The sequence below is a fragment of the Pagrus major genome, chromosome 8 (assembly GCF_040436345.1).
Source record: "Pagrus major chromosome 8, Pma_NU_1.0".
In the NCBI taxonomy this organism is placed as follows: domain Eukaryota; kingdom Metazoa; phylum Chordata; class Actinopteri; order Spariformes; family Sparidae; genus Pagrus; species Pagrus major.
Genome location: NC_133222.1, coordinates 32142772 through 32160727, shown reverse-complemented (window position 1 = coordinate 32160727; position 17956 = coordinate 32142772). Strand labels below are relative to the sequence as shown.

The window sequence follows — 17956 nt, the reverse complement described above, 5'->3', positions numbered from 1 at the left end:
CACCCCAAAATTTCCTGGATAAACATCTGAAATATAACAGATTAGAGCCTGGATTCATTAAATGATGTAAGAAAAGCAGACTCTTGTTTTTAGTGTTGTTTTTAATAAAATCCAGTGATCTGAGTGTTATTCCCAAATTGTTAGAAGATGAAGTTGCCTTAAGAGTTAAATTAAAAGTGATTATGCAGCTGATCCAAAAAGGCAGATTAATAAATAGTACAAATAAGAAATACTTGCAGCTGTAATGTTGATCCATAACATGTTGTATCCAAAATCAGTAAATTTCACATAAAATTTTTAAAATCAATCACTCACTTTTTCCATCCTAAATAGAGTAGACTTAAATAATTATAGGAGTCACCGCATTTCACACACTCAGGTGTTAGTATCTACTGACCTATGAGCAGAGAAGTGCACTTCTTGTTGGCTCCACACACAAAAACACTTTAAAAAGCCTTGATTACGTTTTGGATTTCCCATCTTTGGCCAGAGCATTCCTGTACTATAAGTTTTTTGTCTTTTATCTCCAGGCATCTTTTTGTCTCTTTGTTCTTCAGTTCTTTGCCCTGGGGAAAGACAAAAAGTTGTCAAGAGTGCTGGTTCATTCTGTCATCATACAATATTCAGACAGGTGATGTTTTCAGCTATACGAGTCACCCTAAACTCATCCACCCTCTAAGTTCAGTGTGTCGTTGTACCTGAGTGAAGTCCCAGTAAATCCCCATTCCTTTCTGCATAGCCTCTTTGCAGTTGTAAAGACCAGGCTCGGTTTCTTTATTGCCGATGTCAGTTATGCAGCGGTTGTCATTGTGTTTGTGGGACTTGATGCCGCCGATGTACAGCTCACCATTCGCACTGTAAAAAGTGTGCTGAAATATAAAAGAAAACGTTCAGCAAGTAGTTTGGGCACAACAGGGAAAACTATATTTTGATTAACTTTCCAGAGACTATAATCATTAAACTTGGCAACCACATTTAGTTACTTACCTGAGGTCCATAGAAGTAGCAAGGGAAGGCGATGGGTGTGTGACCTGGCACTGGGCCTTGGTCTAGACACATGTCAGCATCAAGATTCTTCATCTGTAAAGTGGGAAGTTAATTATTTTGTCAAATCCATTGAAACTTGCTCTACCACTGTGGCAGGTGGGAGTCAATAATCACAACACACAGTTTAGTGTGGCAATATGTAGCACACACCCTGCAGTACCACACTTACAACGCACTAGAGAAAACTAAACTTACTCCTCCATAGCCAAGTAGGTTGTCCCAGGGATCTAACTTGGGATACACATTTTCCAGGTACCATTTGAAAGGTTTACAGTTCAACCTCTCTCTGAGTTTTTTCCTCTCGGAGACATCCCCAATGTCAATTCCATGATTCTGCAGAGGCAAAGAACATGGCATGATTTGTTTGTGATATTGTAACTGAGGAAATCTAAAGAACTTCAGGAGCCTTGACAGTGTTAAAATGCACTCATAACTAAATAACTATAAATTATTCTTGTTCTTATTGACTACATTTTAAGTACCTCAAATGGCAAGTTCCAGGCTAAGTTGACGTTGTGTTTGTATTCATCCATCCAGACTTCTGCTACCCTCAGGGCGTTTCTCTTCATGGCAGCGTCCAGGTCAGGTACGTACGGCTTATGAAATCTTGCGATGTGGGCAATCTTGGAGCACGGAACTACTTCAACACTGCCTCCACACGTCCACACCTATTTGAGCAAAAACATAAATAAACAACCCAAACTTTATACTGTGTGTCGACTATCTGGGGGCAGTCCTGCCCAATCATATACACATTGAAAGGACACATATTATGCTCAGGTTAAAATTACTACTACTAGTTACTACTAGAATAGGTTTACATGAAATAGTGCTCAAAAAACACATCAGTCTTCTCAGTTGTACTTGTTTGGCTGTGAAACCAAGGTGTCTCTTTCAAGTGTCATTACTCGACTAAACACTGCGAACAATATGAGAAGTACCAGAGAGACGAGAGGAAAAAACGAGTGACGCAGCTACATAGAGCACTATCGTCTCAGCAGATCTTTTCCATACAGCGAAGAAGGACACTGATGCTGCAGTTGAAGCAAGTTATGTGGTGAGTGAATTAATCGCCAAAGTGCGAAAGCCATTCACTGAAGGGGGAACTCCCTCTATCCGTCCCAGAGCTGTCCAAAGTCTTGAGTCGGGTAATGGGCCTTTTTGGAAGCACATATCTGTGTGAGAAATTGTTCTCAACTATGAACTTTAATAAATGCAAGAACAGGTCCAGGCTTGAAGCTGTACTTAGGGTTTCAACTGTGACCTCCATCAGGGCAAATGGGGCTCAGCTGTGTGAGCAGAGGCGCTGCCAAGTGTCTGGCTAGAAATAAAGTACAAATCTATTCAGGGATTCCTTTTGTTAGTTCAACGCAAGGTTTAAATAAGTTATTTAAGATATAAGAAACATATTTGTGGTTTAAATGGTTTAAAAACTGTAAAAAAAAAATGTTTTAAAAATGTGACAGGATTGTACTGAAACCAGGATCTGTACTCTTCATTCTTTGGCCTGTCATACTGTTATCAGCTTTAGGATTTGATGTTGGATGGGGAAGTCAACTCACACGAATTCCCAGCTCAACATTTTCTCCGCCGTAAACTTTCATTCCTTCATCGAGGAGTCCAATTTCTCCAAGAAACTTCCTTTCAGCGACGAGGATTCCCATGACGGATGGACTCCTGAGGTGAAGGAAGAGAACTGGCATTACTGTCTCATTGAAAACACACTGTACAACATCATTGCCATACAAGTGAAACTGTTAAATTATTAGAAATACCTGATCCAAGATACAATTAATAAAACCAGGCCGTTATATTTATTTGACGCATGTAGATTTCACTTACTTTCCAGGCAACGAGCCGTCGTTGAGTTTGTAATACTCGGGCGTAAACCCCTCATACATGCACCATAAATTCCAGTCGAAGGCTTGTGCTGCTGGAAGGTATTCAATAACCTTGAGGTCATCATAGTTGATTCTGTCAAACACAGGAGAAACCACCGTCGTTCGGTCAGCTTTGATCTGTGTCAGCATAGGTTCGGCCCTGCATGAGGGGAAGAGAGGAGAGGCTGTTCACACATCACTGCAATAAACTTCCTTAATTTAAAACCCCAGACAGACAGTAGGGTTTTTTGTTATGTGTCATTCACAAAGTGTCATTGTCCTGAGAGATTACTGTACAACCCCGATTCCAAAAAAGTTGGTATGTTGTGGTTCTTCTCACTTTGTGTGATGCAGTCATCAACTTAATATTTTAGTGTATTTACAAAAACAGTGAAGTTCAGATCAAAACATTAAATATTTTGTCTATGTACTGAATTCATTTGAATAATGATTTGCAAAACATTCCATTCTGTTTTTATTTCCCTATACACAGTCTACCAGGGTATGCACCAGACAGGTGATGTTTTCAGCTATATGAGTCATCCTAAACCCACCCATCCAATTACCACACTACTGCATTCAGTTGTTATTTTCATAAATGCCTCTGTGACTAGAAGTTTGCCAGTCTGAGCAGCACTCGCCCTTCCCTCATTACCGCAACTGCAAAGCTCTTGTGCAACACCCTTAATGTCACGGGTATGGTGAGGACCCAAAAGCAGCACAGGCAGACAGGATATCAGTCGGTAATGACTTTTATTTATCACCGGAGTCTTAAACAGTATATACAGTGATGAGGAGAAAAGTCTTTGCTCACAGTGATCTGCGAGATCAGTGAAGGAGTGAGTCTGGTGTTGCTGACTGAAGGCAAAGCCGGCAACAGGTGGATTACCTAGCAGGCAGACAGGTCCAGTGGTGGGCTGTGAAGCCGCAGAGCCGAGCAGGTGTGTAACCAAGAGGGGATAGGCGAAACTCGTGGTCGAAGACAGAAGGCTGAGGTAATATCCAGGAGATCGGTCAGGCAGGATAGTCAGAGGCAAGCAGGGTCGGAACCGGGAGATCAGGCAGAAAATCGCTGGAGAGTCTGGTGCAAGCATCTAGAACAATCTGGCAATGAGTGAGAGTGGAGCTGGAGCTTAAATGCAGCCAGAGCAGAGCAGAGAGCACAGGTGAGTGGAGTTGGCTTGATGAGAGGGGTGTGTCTGATTGGCAGATTGAAGCAGGCAGGTGCAGAGTGGTGAGGCAGAGCTGAACTGTGACAGAACCCCCCCCTCAAGGGACGGCTCTCGACGTCCCAAGAAGAATGGACCAAGCCGGGTGGGAGGCGGGGGGCCTGGAGGAGGGCTAATACTCGTCCGAGAGTCCAGCGTCCATCTCCACCTCCCTGGTCCCGGGGAGGGTGTCGTCGTCGTCCTCCTCAGAGTAGGGGGGGCCCGCCCTGTCCTTGGCGTCGTCGCTGTCGTTCGGGGACTCCGACGGAGGATGTGGTCTGGGTCTGGATGTCTGAGTGAGGTTGCGTCGATGGAAATCCCTGATGAGGTTGTGGTCCAAGATGTCCCTCCCAGGGACCCAGGACCTTTCTTCAGGGCCGTAACCCTCCCAGTCCACCAAGTACTGGAATCCCCTCCCACGCCGGCGAGACTGCAGGAGGCGACGGACAGTGTAGGAGGGACCTCCATCGATGAGGCGAGGAGGCGGTGGAGGCGGCGTGGCAGGAACCAGGGCGCTCTCTCGGACCGGTTTTACTTTGGAGACATGAAACGTGGGATGAACTCGCATGGTTCTAGGAAGTTTGAGCCTCACTGCCACCGGGTTGACGATTTCCTGGATCTCGAACGGGCCGATGAAGCGAGGAGCCAGTTTCTTGGATTCCACCCGGAGGGGAAGATCACGGGTGGAGAGCCAAACTTTCTGACCCGGTTGGTAGTCTGGGGCCTTGGAGCGGTGGCGATTGGAGGCCGCGGTGTAGCGGTCAGCGGCCCGGAGTAGAGCCGCCCTGGCTCGGGTCCAGGTCCTGCGACAACGGCGGATGAAGTCCTGGACAGAGGGGCAGGATGCTTCTCTTTCAAGTGCAGGAAAAAGCGGTGGCTGGAACCCATAGGTGCACTCAAAGGGGGAGAGACCGGTGGCGGAGCTGGTCAAGGTGTTGTGGGCGTATTCTACCCATAGAAGCTGTTCGGACCAGGAAGTAGGGTTTTGGGACGTCATGCAGCGTAGTGCCGTTTCCATCTCCTGATTCTTGCGTTCGGTCTGGCCGTTGGACTGGGGGTGGTACCCCGAGGACAGGCTGACGGTGGCTCCCAGGAGCGAGCAGAATTCCCTCCAGAATACTGAGGCGAACTGGGGACCTCGATCAGAGACCACGTCCACTGGGATGCCGTGGAGACGGATGACGTGGAGGAGAAGTAGTTTAGCCGTCTCTTTGGCAGATGGAAGTTTGGGCAGGGGCACGAAATGTGCCATCTTGCTGAACCGATCTACCACCGTTAGGATAGCAGTGTTGCCGCTGGATGGTGGTAGACCGGTGACGAAGTCCAAGGAAACGTGCGACCAGGGACGATGAGGTACAGGCAGAGGATGTAGAAGACTGGCAGGGGCATGGTGAGCTGGCTTGTGCTGGTTGCAGGTGGGACAGGCATTGACGAACTCCCGAATGTCCTCATCCAGTGATGTCCACCAGAACCGGCGCTGCACAACGTCCTTGGTCCGATGGATCCCTGGATGACAGGTGAGTTGAGTGCTGTGGGCCCATTAAAGAACCTCGGATCGGAGGTCAGGCGGGACGAACAGACGGTTGGGAGGGCAAGCGCTGGGTCCGGGCTGGTCTTGGGCGGCGGCCCTGACCTTCTCCTCGATCTCCCAGGTGAGTGTGGCCACCAGACGGGAAGAAGGCAGGATAGTGTCTGGGTCGGCCCTGTCCCCCTCCTTTTCCAAGAACTGACGGGACAGGGCGTCGGGCTTGACGTTGCGGGACCCCGGTCGATAGGAGAGGGAAAAGTTGAAGCGGGTCAGGAAGAGTGCCCATCGGGCCTGGCGGGAGTTCAGTCTTTTAGCGGACCGGAGGTATTCAAGGTTCTTATGGTCCGTCCATACCAGAAATGGCAGTTTAGTCCCCTCGAGCCAGTGTCGCCACTCTTCTAAGGCCAACTTGACGGCGAGGAGCTCTCGGTTCCCAATGTCATAATTCCTCTCTGCCGGGGTCAAACGTCGGGAATAGAAGGCGCAGGGGTGCAACTTCTGGTCGGAGGCCGCTCTCTGGGACAAGACGGCCCCCACTCCTAGGTCGGAAGCGTCCACCTCGACCACGAACTGCCGTTCAGGGTCCGGCATTTGGAGGATGGGGGCAGAGGTGAACCGTGTCTTCAGGGCCTGAAAAGAGTCATTGGCGGCCGTGGACCAGAGGAAGGGCACCTTGGAGGAGGTAAGAGCTGTGAGGGGGGCCGCCACCGAACTGTAGCCCCTGATGAACCTCCGGTAGAAGTTGGCGAAGCCCAGGAAGCGTTGAAGCTGCTTGCGGGAATCAGGGGCGGGCCAAGTGGTGACGGCAGAAACCTTGGCTGAGTCCATCTCCACGGTCCCTCTCCCTACGACGTACCCCAGGAAGGAGACAGACGAGGCGTGAAACTCACACTTCTCGGCTTTAACGTACAGGGAGTTTTCCAGGAGACGTTGGAGGACCTTCTGGACGTGATGCACATGTTCCTCTCTGGAGCGGGAGAAGATCAGGATATCATCGAGGTACACGAAGACGAACCTGTTGAGCATGTCCCTGAGCACGTCATTAACCAAGGCCTGGAAGACAGCAGGAGCGTTGGTGAGGCCGAAGGGCATCACCAGGTACTCGTAGTGACCGGTGGGGGTATTGAACGCCGTTTTCCACTCGTCCCCCTCGCGGATCCGGACCAGGTGATAAGCGTTGCGCAGGTCAAGCTTGGTGAATATGGTGGACCCCTCTAGGAGCTCGAAAGCAGAGGAGATGAGAGGCAGGGGGTACCGGTTCTTGATAGTAATGTCATTTAATCCACGATAATCAATGCAGGGGCGGAGTGTCTTGTCTTTTTTCTCTACGAAGAAGAAACCGGCTCCAGCCGGAGACGAGGAGGGGCGGATGATGCCCGCCGCTAGACCATCGGTGATATATGTCTCCATCGCCCCCCTCTCAGGAACGGACAGGGAATACAGACGTCCTCTGGGCGGCGTGGCACCGGGCTGGAGGTTAATGGCGCAGTCATAGGGCCGATGTGGGGGAAGGGAGGTTGCCTTGGCCTTACTGAAGACCTCCCTGAAGTCCAGATACTCAGCCTCACATCGGTTGAAGAACTGGTCCCGGCAGAAGGTTGTGGTGTGGCGGCTTGCTTGAGGCAGACCTGGTGACAAGATGAACTCCACCCCAGGATCGCCCCTGTGGTCCAATCAAGGTGTGGATTGTGACGTCGGAGCCATGGGAACCCCAGGAGGAGAGGATGACGAGGAGAGTGCAGGATGTGAAACTGGAGTGTTTCATGGTGGTTCCCGGAAATTAACATCCGTATAGGCGCTGTCATGTGGGTCACAGTACCCAGAAGTCGGCCATCCAGAGCGTTGGTGGAGACTGGAGCTGGCAGGGGAATCCGACCGACACCCAGCTGCTGAGCTAGGTTAGAGTCCATAATGTTGGCATCAGAGCCAGAGTCAATGAGTGTGGCGAGGGTCTGGGATCCCTCAGGCAGTAGCAGGCGGACCTGACACAGGGATCGTGAGCTGGGGGAGGAGCTAGATGTATGACTCACCAGGAACTCCTCCCTTCCTGGTGAGCCCGACCTTTTAGCGGACACCTGGAAATAAAGTGTCCCGCTTGGCCACAATACAGGCAGAGGTTCCCCTCGCGGCGTCTCTTCCTTTCTTCAGGAGTTAGGCTGGCCCGACCAACCTGCATGGGTTCAGGCTCCCCTGAAGACCGGCTGCCAGAAGGCGTCGATACCCCGGAAGCCGCTGGTGACGGGGCGAGCTCGCGTCGTCCCGTGAGCCCCTGATGTTTCTCCCGCTGTCTCGCTTGAATGCGCCGATCGATGCGGGACGCCAGCTCGATGATGCCGTCGAGAGTGGTGGGGAGTTCGTACGAAATCAGTTCGTCCTTAATGTAGTCAGCGAGCCCCATCAGAAATGCGTCGCACTGGGCAGCCTGGTTCCACTCACTGGAGCTAGCCTGGGTGCGGAAGTGGATGGAGTAGTCGGCCACTGAACGAGACCCTTGGTTCAGACCCAGAAGCCCTCCAGAAGCATCCGGACCTCGGGAAGCTTCTCCGAACACTTTGCGGAGCTCGGCGGCGAAGGCTTGGAAAGAGGAGCACGCTGGAGTGCGACGCTCCCACTCGGCTGTTCCCCACAGCCGAGCGCGCCCCGTCAGATGATTCACGGTGAACGCCACCCTGGCGTCCTCAGAAGCGAAGGTGTGGGGCTGGAGAGCGAACAGGATGGAGCAGTTCGTGAGGAACGGGCGGCAGCCCTCCGCGTCCCCGGCGTAGCGTTCAGGAACCCCCACCCGAGGCTCCGAGGCGAGAGCAGAGGCAGAGGCAGAGGCAGCCGGAGCTGGTGGAGGCTGGACTGGTTCCGGAGGCAGAGGGACAGCTTGAGCAAAAGCTGCGGCGAGCTGTTGGACCTGCGAGGCTAGCGAGGTAAACGCCTGCTCCTGTTTAGCCACTGCCAGTCGGACATCTGCTGAGTTTGAAAGCAGCAGCGCCTCGTGGTGCTGGAGCATCGCCTCTACCTTCTCCAGGCGATCCATAGCCGTGTGTGCTGGGTCCATGTCTGGCCAGATTGTACTGTCACGGGTATGGTGAGGACCCAAAAGCAGCACAGGCAGACAGGATATCAGTCGGTAATGACTTTTATTTATCACCGGAGTCTTAAACAGTATATACAGTGATGAGGAGAAAAGTCTTTGCTCACAGTGATCTGCGAGATCAGTGAAGGAGTGAGTCTGGTGTTGCTGACTGAAGGCAAAGCCGGCAACAGGTGGATTACCTAGCAGGCAGACAGGTCCAGTGGTGGGCTGTGAAGCCGCAGAGCCGAGCAGGTGTGTAACCAAGAGGGGATAGGCGAAACTCGTGGTCGAAGACAGAAGGCTGAGGTAATATCCAGGAGATCGGTCAGGCAGGATAGTCAGAGGCAAGCAGGGTCGGAACCGGGAGATCAGGCAGAAAATCGCTGGAGAGTCTGGTGCAAGCATCTAGAACAATCTGGCAATGAGTGAGAGTGGAGCTGGAGCTTAAATGCAGCCAGAGCAGAGCAGAGAGCACAGGTGAGTGGAGTTGGCTTGATGAGAGGGGTGTGTCTGATTGGCAGATTGAAGCAGGCAGGTGCAGAGTGGTGAGGCAGAGCTGAACTGTGACACTTAAGCCCTGATTGCCCCAGTGGAGTAGCTCAGAGGCTAGAAGATCAGACTGTGGTTCCTCTTGGAACAGACTGTGGTTGTACTGTTAAGTTACGAAAGTGTTTACCTGTGTAAAAAAGACGTTCCTGGAAAAAACAATTACTCTAAGCAAAACTATTCTGGTTTTAAAAAAGCTACAGTGTGATGCAAGCTATCACTGGCATGACCAGACTCATTTCACCTTAATGCTATCGTGGGTTCCCTCTGTAAAATTTAGCCTCAGGGTCCTTATTCTAAACACTTTAATAACTTTGGAGGTAGTGGTGGGCACTCGAAAGTATGAGAAAACTGAAATCTATTCTAGCAGTGGGCCAAAATAAAATCATGAACCTGAAAGTGGAGATAATATGTCTCCTTTAAGTGAATTTCTACATAAAATTAAATTTAAAAAAATAACTTTAATTTCAAATACTAAACACAAACCTGTGAGAATGTTGTACAAATACCAGTGTATAAAATGATTTATTTTTGCCACATTCTTACCACATCTCATGGACTTCGATGTGTGCGTCCAGGATGGCCACCACGTCCGCAGTAGCAGCCCTCCATCCAGAGGCCCTGGCGAAAGCGAGGCCTTTCTGCTCGTCGTGCCTCACCCTTGCGATACGCAGATCTGGGTTCTGCTGCTCAAGCATCTTCACGTAAATGTCAAGGTCCCCCTTCAGGTCCTCTGAATTGAAAAAAGAATGTGGGCATATATTTTGATATAAGGGGAGAAAAGGCTCGACAGAAAGGCTACCAGTTTCTACACTGGTTACCCAGAATGCCAAGCACACAAAGCATGTTGAGGGACAGTTCTGATCATATACATGCCTCACAGTCCAGTATGTTGTCAATGTGTCAGATTTGAAATCGTAGTTAGTGATAATGAACTGATTAACATTTCATTCACCCATGTCTCCGAGTTAGGATGAACAAAACTCAACTTTTTGTTGATATATGCTTATTCCCTTTCCTGCTGGGAGTTAAATGAGAAGAAAGATACCACTCTCATGTCTGTGGGGTAAACATACTGCCAGCACCTGCTAAGCATGCTTAGCTTAGCATGAAGACCAGAAACAAGAAGAAACAACCAGCCTGGCACAAAATCCACCTCCTTGCACCTCTAAAGGCACACTGAAAAACACTTTATATCCTGGCAAGCAGGCAACAACCGCAGATTTAAAGAAGTTGCATTGCCTGTCAAAGAAATAGGCCAGCACACAAACTCCTGTAAACCAATAATGAAATTGTTATTACGCTTCAGTTTCTGTACAGACTAAACAAACAAGATATAAAACGTTAATTAGTAAGATTTAGAGGTGCTTGTAAGTAGATTCTGTTTTTTGATGTAGCCCGGCTGCCTGCTTCCTTGTTAACTGTCTTAAAGCTAAATTAAGCTAACCTGCTGCTGGCTATAGCTTCATCTTTACCATATAAATATGAGAATGCTATCAATCTTCTCATCCTAACTCCTGGCAAGAAAGTGAATAAACATATTCACCAAAATTCAAACAACTGCTTTAAAGGGGAAATATGGACGAATTTAAGATGAAAACATTCAAAAATGTAAGAAAATGATCAACAGACTTGAAAGAAATATCATTTGATGCTATGATATCTATGTATAGTGTTACAGAGATATCTACTGCGATTAGCATGCTAACCAGCTTGCACTGGCCCATCCCAATCTAAAGCTCCTTTGCTGGTGGAATAAGGACTGAGGGTGTTGTTCACTGTACAGATTGTAAAGCCCACTGAGGCAATGTGATTGTGATTTTGGGCTATATAAATAAAACTGATTTGATTTGATTTAAAGACTACAATCCCCTGGTCCCTGAGCATTCAGTCAAAAATACTAACTTCACAGCTAATGGAGCTAACTAGCTAACGGCAGCTACAGCTGGCAGAAGTAAGCAGTTACTTCGGTGATATGTTATTTTTATGAGTATGAATGTTAACGACTCTGTAAGGACATTCCCACACAGAGTTTAAAAGCCTGCAACTCCCCTCCAGTTAGTTATAACTGAAGCCTCTTGGATGAGAGGTGAAACGTCTACAAGAAACTGAAACAAGTCCAGTTGGCTATGATACAGCACTTAGTATAAGTATGACTGAGAACCGCTGTTGAACTCCACTCGAAGCAAAGAGGCTAATTTGTTTCATCAGCAGATGTAAATGTTTCATTTGCCCTTCTGCTTGCACAGAATGGAAGTGAACAGGAGACGATTATGTGCGTCTCATGCAACGTCAACATGAAATATAACTATCATAGCTAATCACCTTTAAAATGCCACTGTGAGGTGAATGTACGGGTGTGTTTACAATGTTTTATTAAACCAAACATGGGATTGTGAGCAAGAGTGGCATCTAGACAAAGAAACACGTTTATCAGCTCCTCCTGTCTTTCAGCATGTTTGAATAGTCTTGGGTTTGCACAATCTGATCCTTTGGTAACCAACCAACCATTTGAGCTGTTGTCATCCACCATTATTATCTCCTTCAGCAGGTTTTTAGGGGTGCGGTCGATGATGCTGCGTAGGGCTCTTTTGATGATAGACAGGGCCTCGTCCAGGTAGATCAACACCACTCCGACACTTGGCAGGTCCTTCGGGTAACTTTTTTTCAAGCACCTTTTCATTCAGAAGCAAAATAATTATTGAGGAAAAATAACCACCAGTCTTTAGTCTTTAACACCAGTCTGCTGTGTGAATGCTTTATGAAAAGACAAACCATGTGAACCAGAAAGATGATGGATATACTTGGCAAACAATGAACTGGGTGGTGTCCATAAGGGATAGTTTCTTTAATCTTTCTCTTTGTATGAAGTAGAATGACAAGTCTGACATCACATGCAAAGACCATGAAAATCGTACCTTGGATCTCTGGTATCTGGAAGAACTCGATCAAGAGGAAGGCGATCGCTCAGAAAAACATTGTATCCATACTTCTGAAACAAACCCTCTGCCTCTTTTTGTTCTTCCTCAGTCAGATTTCCCCCCCAGTTAATAAAAAGGGGAGAGCTGGGGAACACTTTCTTGAACTTTTTCTCTTTGGGCGCCTCCTTTTGGTCCTGGATCTCTGCTTCAGGTTTTTCTTTCTGCTCTGGTTCCTTTTTGGCTGGTGGCTGTTCTGCAGCTTTTCTGTGTTCCTCTATTTCCACTTCCAGCATTTTCTGCATGGTATCTTGCTTTTTCTCAAAAGTTTTGATTACATTGTCTGGACAAATGTGAGAGATCAAGAATGACAGGGAGAGAGCAAAATGAGCCAGAGGCAAGATAACATTTGCAGGAAAACTAGACTTAAAGAAAAAAAATAATAGTCAAGAAATTGTTTTCTAAATTGAAATAGAACCTTTTTCCTTGAGATGAAACATTCTCTGGATAGATACTGCAGCCCTGATTCAAAAAGAGTTGGGATGCTGTGGTTCTTCTCACTTTGCATATTTCAGGCTTTAAATTCATAATGAGTGTATACTTACATAAACAATAAGGTTTAATGGTTTGAACATTGAATATCTTGTTGTTGTACTTGTTTCAATTGGATATAGATTGAAAATGATCTGCAAATGATTGAGTTCTGTTTTCTTTATGTTTTACACAGCACCACATCATTTTTAGAATCTGGTTTAGGGAGATAAGATAACATTTTCCTGATTCCAAGGGGAAATCAGATGATTCATCCAGTCTATCCACTACACTGTTTCACCTGCTTCTTCAACATGCTATCTGATCAAAACTGGACTAAACTTAGACACGTAACCAACACAGCTGCCAGGATAATTGGTGTCCCCACACTCAACCTTACAGAGCTGAACAATATAGCCATTGCAACCTCAACAGAACAGGATATCACACATCCAGTCAACCTCCACCTGCACTCAGGGCAGAGGTCTGGAGCACTGAGGTGCAGAAGGGCTTGCTTTGGAAAAAGCCTGGTCCCCTCAGCCATAGCTGCCCTAAACAACAGGCCTCGCAGAACATGCCCGAGTGTGGATTTTAATGTTTTCTATTGTGTTTTTTGTTTGGTTGTTTTGTTTTTACTGTGTGTTGTTGTATGAACCTTTTTTTGGTATTACTGTCTGTCTGACGGGTACGGTGCTGTGAAAAGGAATTTCCCCTTGGAATAATAGATTCTAAGTCTAAGTCTTACAGCAGCTCACAAGCCATCAGATAAAGACATCAATAACATGCATAACACAATAAATATAAAAGATTATAGTTTCATATGAATATTATATTTCGTAACTCATAAATGTTGCACATCTGTTGAAATTTGATCTCATCTATTACTAATACACAGCAAACCTCAAAAAAACTAAAGTTCCACTGGAAGCCATTTATCTAATATTACAACAACACATCAAGGAGCTTTGTCTAATAAGTTGGTGACACACATACTGATATTTTCTTTACTTGGCAGCATATAAAACCTTTAACAAACGAGTGGTGGAGTGAACTGAGGGGGACTTCAGGCAATCAGGGAAACCTACGCACCAGTGTGTTTATTTCCTGTTCTAACAAAATGTAGTCAACAGGACTTGTCAATGTCAATTCACTGAAATCAACTTTACTGGGGTTACTCGATGCAGTGCCAGATTAAATGGATAAATTGCACTACAAAAGACTGAAATGGCACATGATTGTTATCATGCTTATTACTTTATTTAGGTACAGTTTATATTATAACTTAACTATTTATTTTAAGGTGTTTATATGCAATTGGTTAGTCATGTATTTAAAGGAAAAGTACAGCTAACGTTGTTTATGTTCAAATACATTTTTGGATCTGAGATTCACTTAGCTGTGCCAAATCCTGCCCTGCTTGCATGTCAAGGTCAGTGACCTTATAAGAATTATCATCAGAATTATAATTATAATTAAGGATAAAGATCACATAATTTATAATACAATTTTTCTGATTGTTGTCGTATTACATTTGTAATATATTCAAGCAACAGAATATGCTTCAAAGGTTTGAACATGTGTTTTTGTCCCTTTTTGTTTTTTAAATGTAGTTTTATCAAATATGACAAATATGAAAATGTGTGATGGCATAGTTCCCCAAATGGAGGACTTCCTGAAGTTGCATAAATAGTTCTCTCTTTCTCTCACTCTATCATTGCCACACCTGATCCTCTCCAGGTGAAAGGTGATAGGTGATAGTCATCAGTCAACTAAAATATGAAAATATCCACGAGCTATTTACACAACATGACATGCATTCCAGAATACGATGGCACAGCGGGGTCAGTAAAAGAGTGCAACAGATAGGTTATGTTTTTAAATTATATTAACACAATAGATCTGCTAAATCTGAAGAGATACACAATCCTTTTCTATATTTAGATATTCATGAAAAAATGTGAACTTTTTAAAATGTTGACATGAATTAATTACATTAACATGAATAATATTTTCTTATTCAGTTTTCTGTCCTTGTCCATTTTTGAGCTTGACATACATAAAGTGAGTTGATTTGTCTAGATGATGTTTTTTGTTTAGGTACAAACAACACTAATAGGTGTGGCATACTCTTCTGGGTAGATAACATATCAGGGATTTCATAAAGCTGTGTTAGTCTAACCAGGAAATATTTCTTTCCATTTTCTCATCTTCCTTTGTAGTGAGGAATGAATTAAACTTCATGAACACAAAAAACAGCAACTTTTACATCCTCTACAGGAGAAAGATGAATGATAGCCTCAACTCACAGAGATTGCCAATGCTGGCCTCCAGATCAGAAGAGCTCCTGCTCAGACGTGGTGTGTCCACCTCTTTGTTGGCCACCGCTGTGCCCTCAGGTCTTTTCATTAGAGAGATGCTCACAAAGAGGACGAGCCCAATCCCCACCAATATGAGGACTGGCCGCTTTAATGACGCCGCTCTCATGCTGATAACACACCGACTTGACTGAGACCCAGCAAGTGAATAAAACCTCCCAGGACACCCGAACCCGCTGAGTTCATCCTACTCGACCGACTGGTTCAACCAGACAGCAGGCACAAGAAACATGTTGATAGTTGTGATGGAGCTGTGACGCTCCTTCATTTAAAAGCGAGAGGCTGCCAGCTACTGTCCTTCTGCTGCCTGCCCATATTAGGGCAGCCGCTGCTAATTAGCGGGCTTCGTGACGTCGCCATGTTAGGTGCGTAGTACCCCTCAACTGTGAGAAAGTCCGCAGCCCACTGTAAGAAGCTAATTTTTACAATTCACACGGTCTTTTCCTATGAAGAATAACTTTTAAAAAAATGTGACAACAAGAAAGTAAAGGTAAGGTTTTACGTCCTCTCTAATGACAGTCAGTCAGAGCTGCAACATTTCTTTCTCCACTTTTGTTATATTTCAACAGTAGTGACTGTAATGGCTGGCACTTGCCGTTTCTGCATGGCAAGTGCATGCAAATGTTATGGGTTGTTAAGAGGCGGTGCTTTGACATGATGGAGCAAGACAACACACTCACAATGTCAGTGCCATGCTGATATTTAAAGATTCCCTCCACACATTTAGTAAGGCATACATAAATATTCGTCAGACGCATGCAGAAAAAAATGATGAATAGATTAAAAAACTAAATGACCTCATTGAAAATCCTTGAAATGACGCCCGCACCTTCTCCCTCATTAAAAACTGTAGGGTTGTAGTAAGGTTGTGTCTGAAATCACTCACAACCAGTGTTGGGCAAGTTACTTTCAAAATACAGAATATTACATATTACTAGTTAGCTTCATTTTAAAGTAATATGTTACAGTATTACTGTCTGTGTAGAATAATAAATTACTTATTCACTACTTTTTAGTTACTTTCAACAAAATGTCCAAATAATCTAATGATATTTTGACAGCCCTATAAATAATATACTTTTAAATATCAAGTACTCTCAAGTCCAAAGTCTTAAGTCCAAGTGAAGTCACGAGTCATTTGTGTTAAAGTCCAAGTTGAGTTGTAAGTCTTTTATGATATAGTCAAGTCGAGTCTAAAGTAATCAAATTTGTGACTTGAGTCTGACTCCAGTCCAAGTCATGTGACTCGAGTCCACACCACTACTACCCACTATATGTCATATCCCTTGATAGTGGAGCCAGCTACAAGTGATACAGGAACAGCCAATCATTTTACAGGTGTGTAGTTCTGTTGCACCATCGCCATGTAACTGACATAAACAGAAGAGTGTGGAGTAAGGCGTTATTATGGATCCCACCGCAGTGCAGACCAGCTCTACTCCTCCTGTAATAATAATAATAATAATGTATAATACTGTATTCCTGTAAATTTTGAGGCCTCCTCACTCTGATCTCTTTATCTATTACTAATTATCCTGTGTGGCCTGCCCTCTTCCAGGTCACCACGGTGGACAGGAGGTTGTGTGGCTCGGCACCACCTGGCGATGCCTTGTCCTGCTCAGTCGTCTCCTGGATCCACATACTTTACATATATAATTTGTATCAGATTTTCTGTCAATGCAACCTGTAAACTGTGATTTGCTGTTCTTTCTGTACATGCGACATCTATTGCATGACTGTCTGTCCTGGAAGAGGGATCCCTCCTCTGTGGCTCTTCCTGAGGTTTCTTCCATCGTCTTTTTTCCCCCCCCCTGTTAAAAGGGCCTTTTTTCCATCAAGATGGCAAGTTTTTCCTCACTCGAATCGAGGGTCTAAGGACAGAGGATGTCGTTCACTGTACAGACTGTAAAGCCCATTGAGGCAATGTGATTGTGATTTTGGGCTATATAAATAAAATTTGATTTGATTTGATTTATAACAGTAATATATGTTTTTCTGCACTGAGTAGCCTACTTTTACATCTAGTATTTTAAGTACATTTTTACTCATTATGCCTTACATTGTATACTTATCTCAATTAACATGTTCAACACAGGACTTTTACCAGTACAGTGTTGTGTTAGTGCTTATACTGTGGTTAGCATTCCTCTGCTACACCTAGCATAGCTTACCCCCATTGTCCTGACTTTGTCTCTCACTCTCTGTGTTGCGACGCCTCTGCAGACTTGCTCTCGCCTTGTGGTACAAACGGTGATCACAAGCATGACTTGTTCTATAACACCATGCTAGACAAGAAGAATTCAAACATCAACCAGTTTCACAAGTTTATTTCCAAATGGTTATAACAAACAATGTTTGATAAAAATATAACATAGGCCTCTTTCAGCACAATAAAAGTAAACTTTGTTGACCCTGAGTTGACCCGTTCTGCAAAGAAAATAACATGAGCACAAGAGACTAAGGTGAATGGTTCTTATGTTGTATCGTTCAACAAGATTTTAGAAAGCACCAACATCCTTTATACACTGATAATAATAAAATATTACACAGCACACACACTTAAAAACTTCACAGTCCCTCAAAAGGTTTTTCTACACAAGCAGAAAAATGTGTTAGCCATTGATACCAGGACACTGAAAAACCACCCATCAATAACTGTTAAAAAAGTAAAGATTCTCAAACTTAAGATCCAAGACAAAAGACAATATATGACCTTTTTTATAGATACATCAATGCAATTTTGTAAGTACAACTGTGTATGTTTTTTGTATATTGCACAGGACTGGCCGATCAGTCATTAGATGTGTCGCTGTAATTTATATAACAAAACTTAAGACAAAGACCATAGTTATTTTCAAA

At 45.2% G+C, this 17956-nt stretch overlaps 1 protein-coding gene across 1 annotated transcript; it reads right to left on the bottom strand.

Moving 5' to 3' along the window:
• Nucleotides 1-446: 446 nt before the first annotated feature.
• Nucleotides 447-15206, bottom strand: LOC141001366 (probable polypeptide N-acetylgalactosaminyltransferase 8). The gene is made up of 11 exons (XM_073472419.1): nucleotides 15029-15206; nucleotides 12192-12534; nucleotides 11782-11948; nucleotides 9820-10006; nucleotides 2890-3087; nucleotides 2610-2724; nucleotides 1530-1715; nucleotides 1243-1380; nucleotides 988-1080; nucleotides 699-869; nucleotides 447-566 (listed from the first exon to the last, which is right to left on the bottom strand). Exons 1-11 carry the CDS (start codon nucleotides 15204-15206, stop codon nucleotides 447-449), a joined length of 1896 nt encoding a protein of 631 aa, XP_073328520.1.
• Between the last annotated feature and the right edge of the window lie 2750 nt (nucleotides 15207-17956).

Excerpts from the sequence above, each read along its gene's own strand:
- LOC141001366 (XM_073472419.1), bottom strand. The coding sequence starts at position 15,206 with ATGAGAGCGGCGTCATTAAAGCGGCCAGTCCTCATATTGGTGGGGATT. Across the intron at positions 12,535-15,028 it reads GGCCAGCATTGGCAATCTCT|ACAATGTAATCAAAACTTTT; the intron begins GTGAGTTGAGGC and ends ACATTTGTCCAG. Across the intron at positions 567-698 it reads TTTACTGGGACTTCACTCAG|GGCAAAGAACTGAAGAACAA; the intron begins GTACAACGACAC and ends GTCTTTCCCCAG.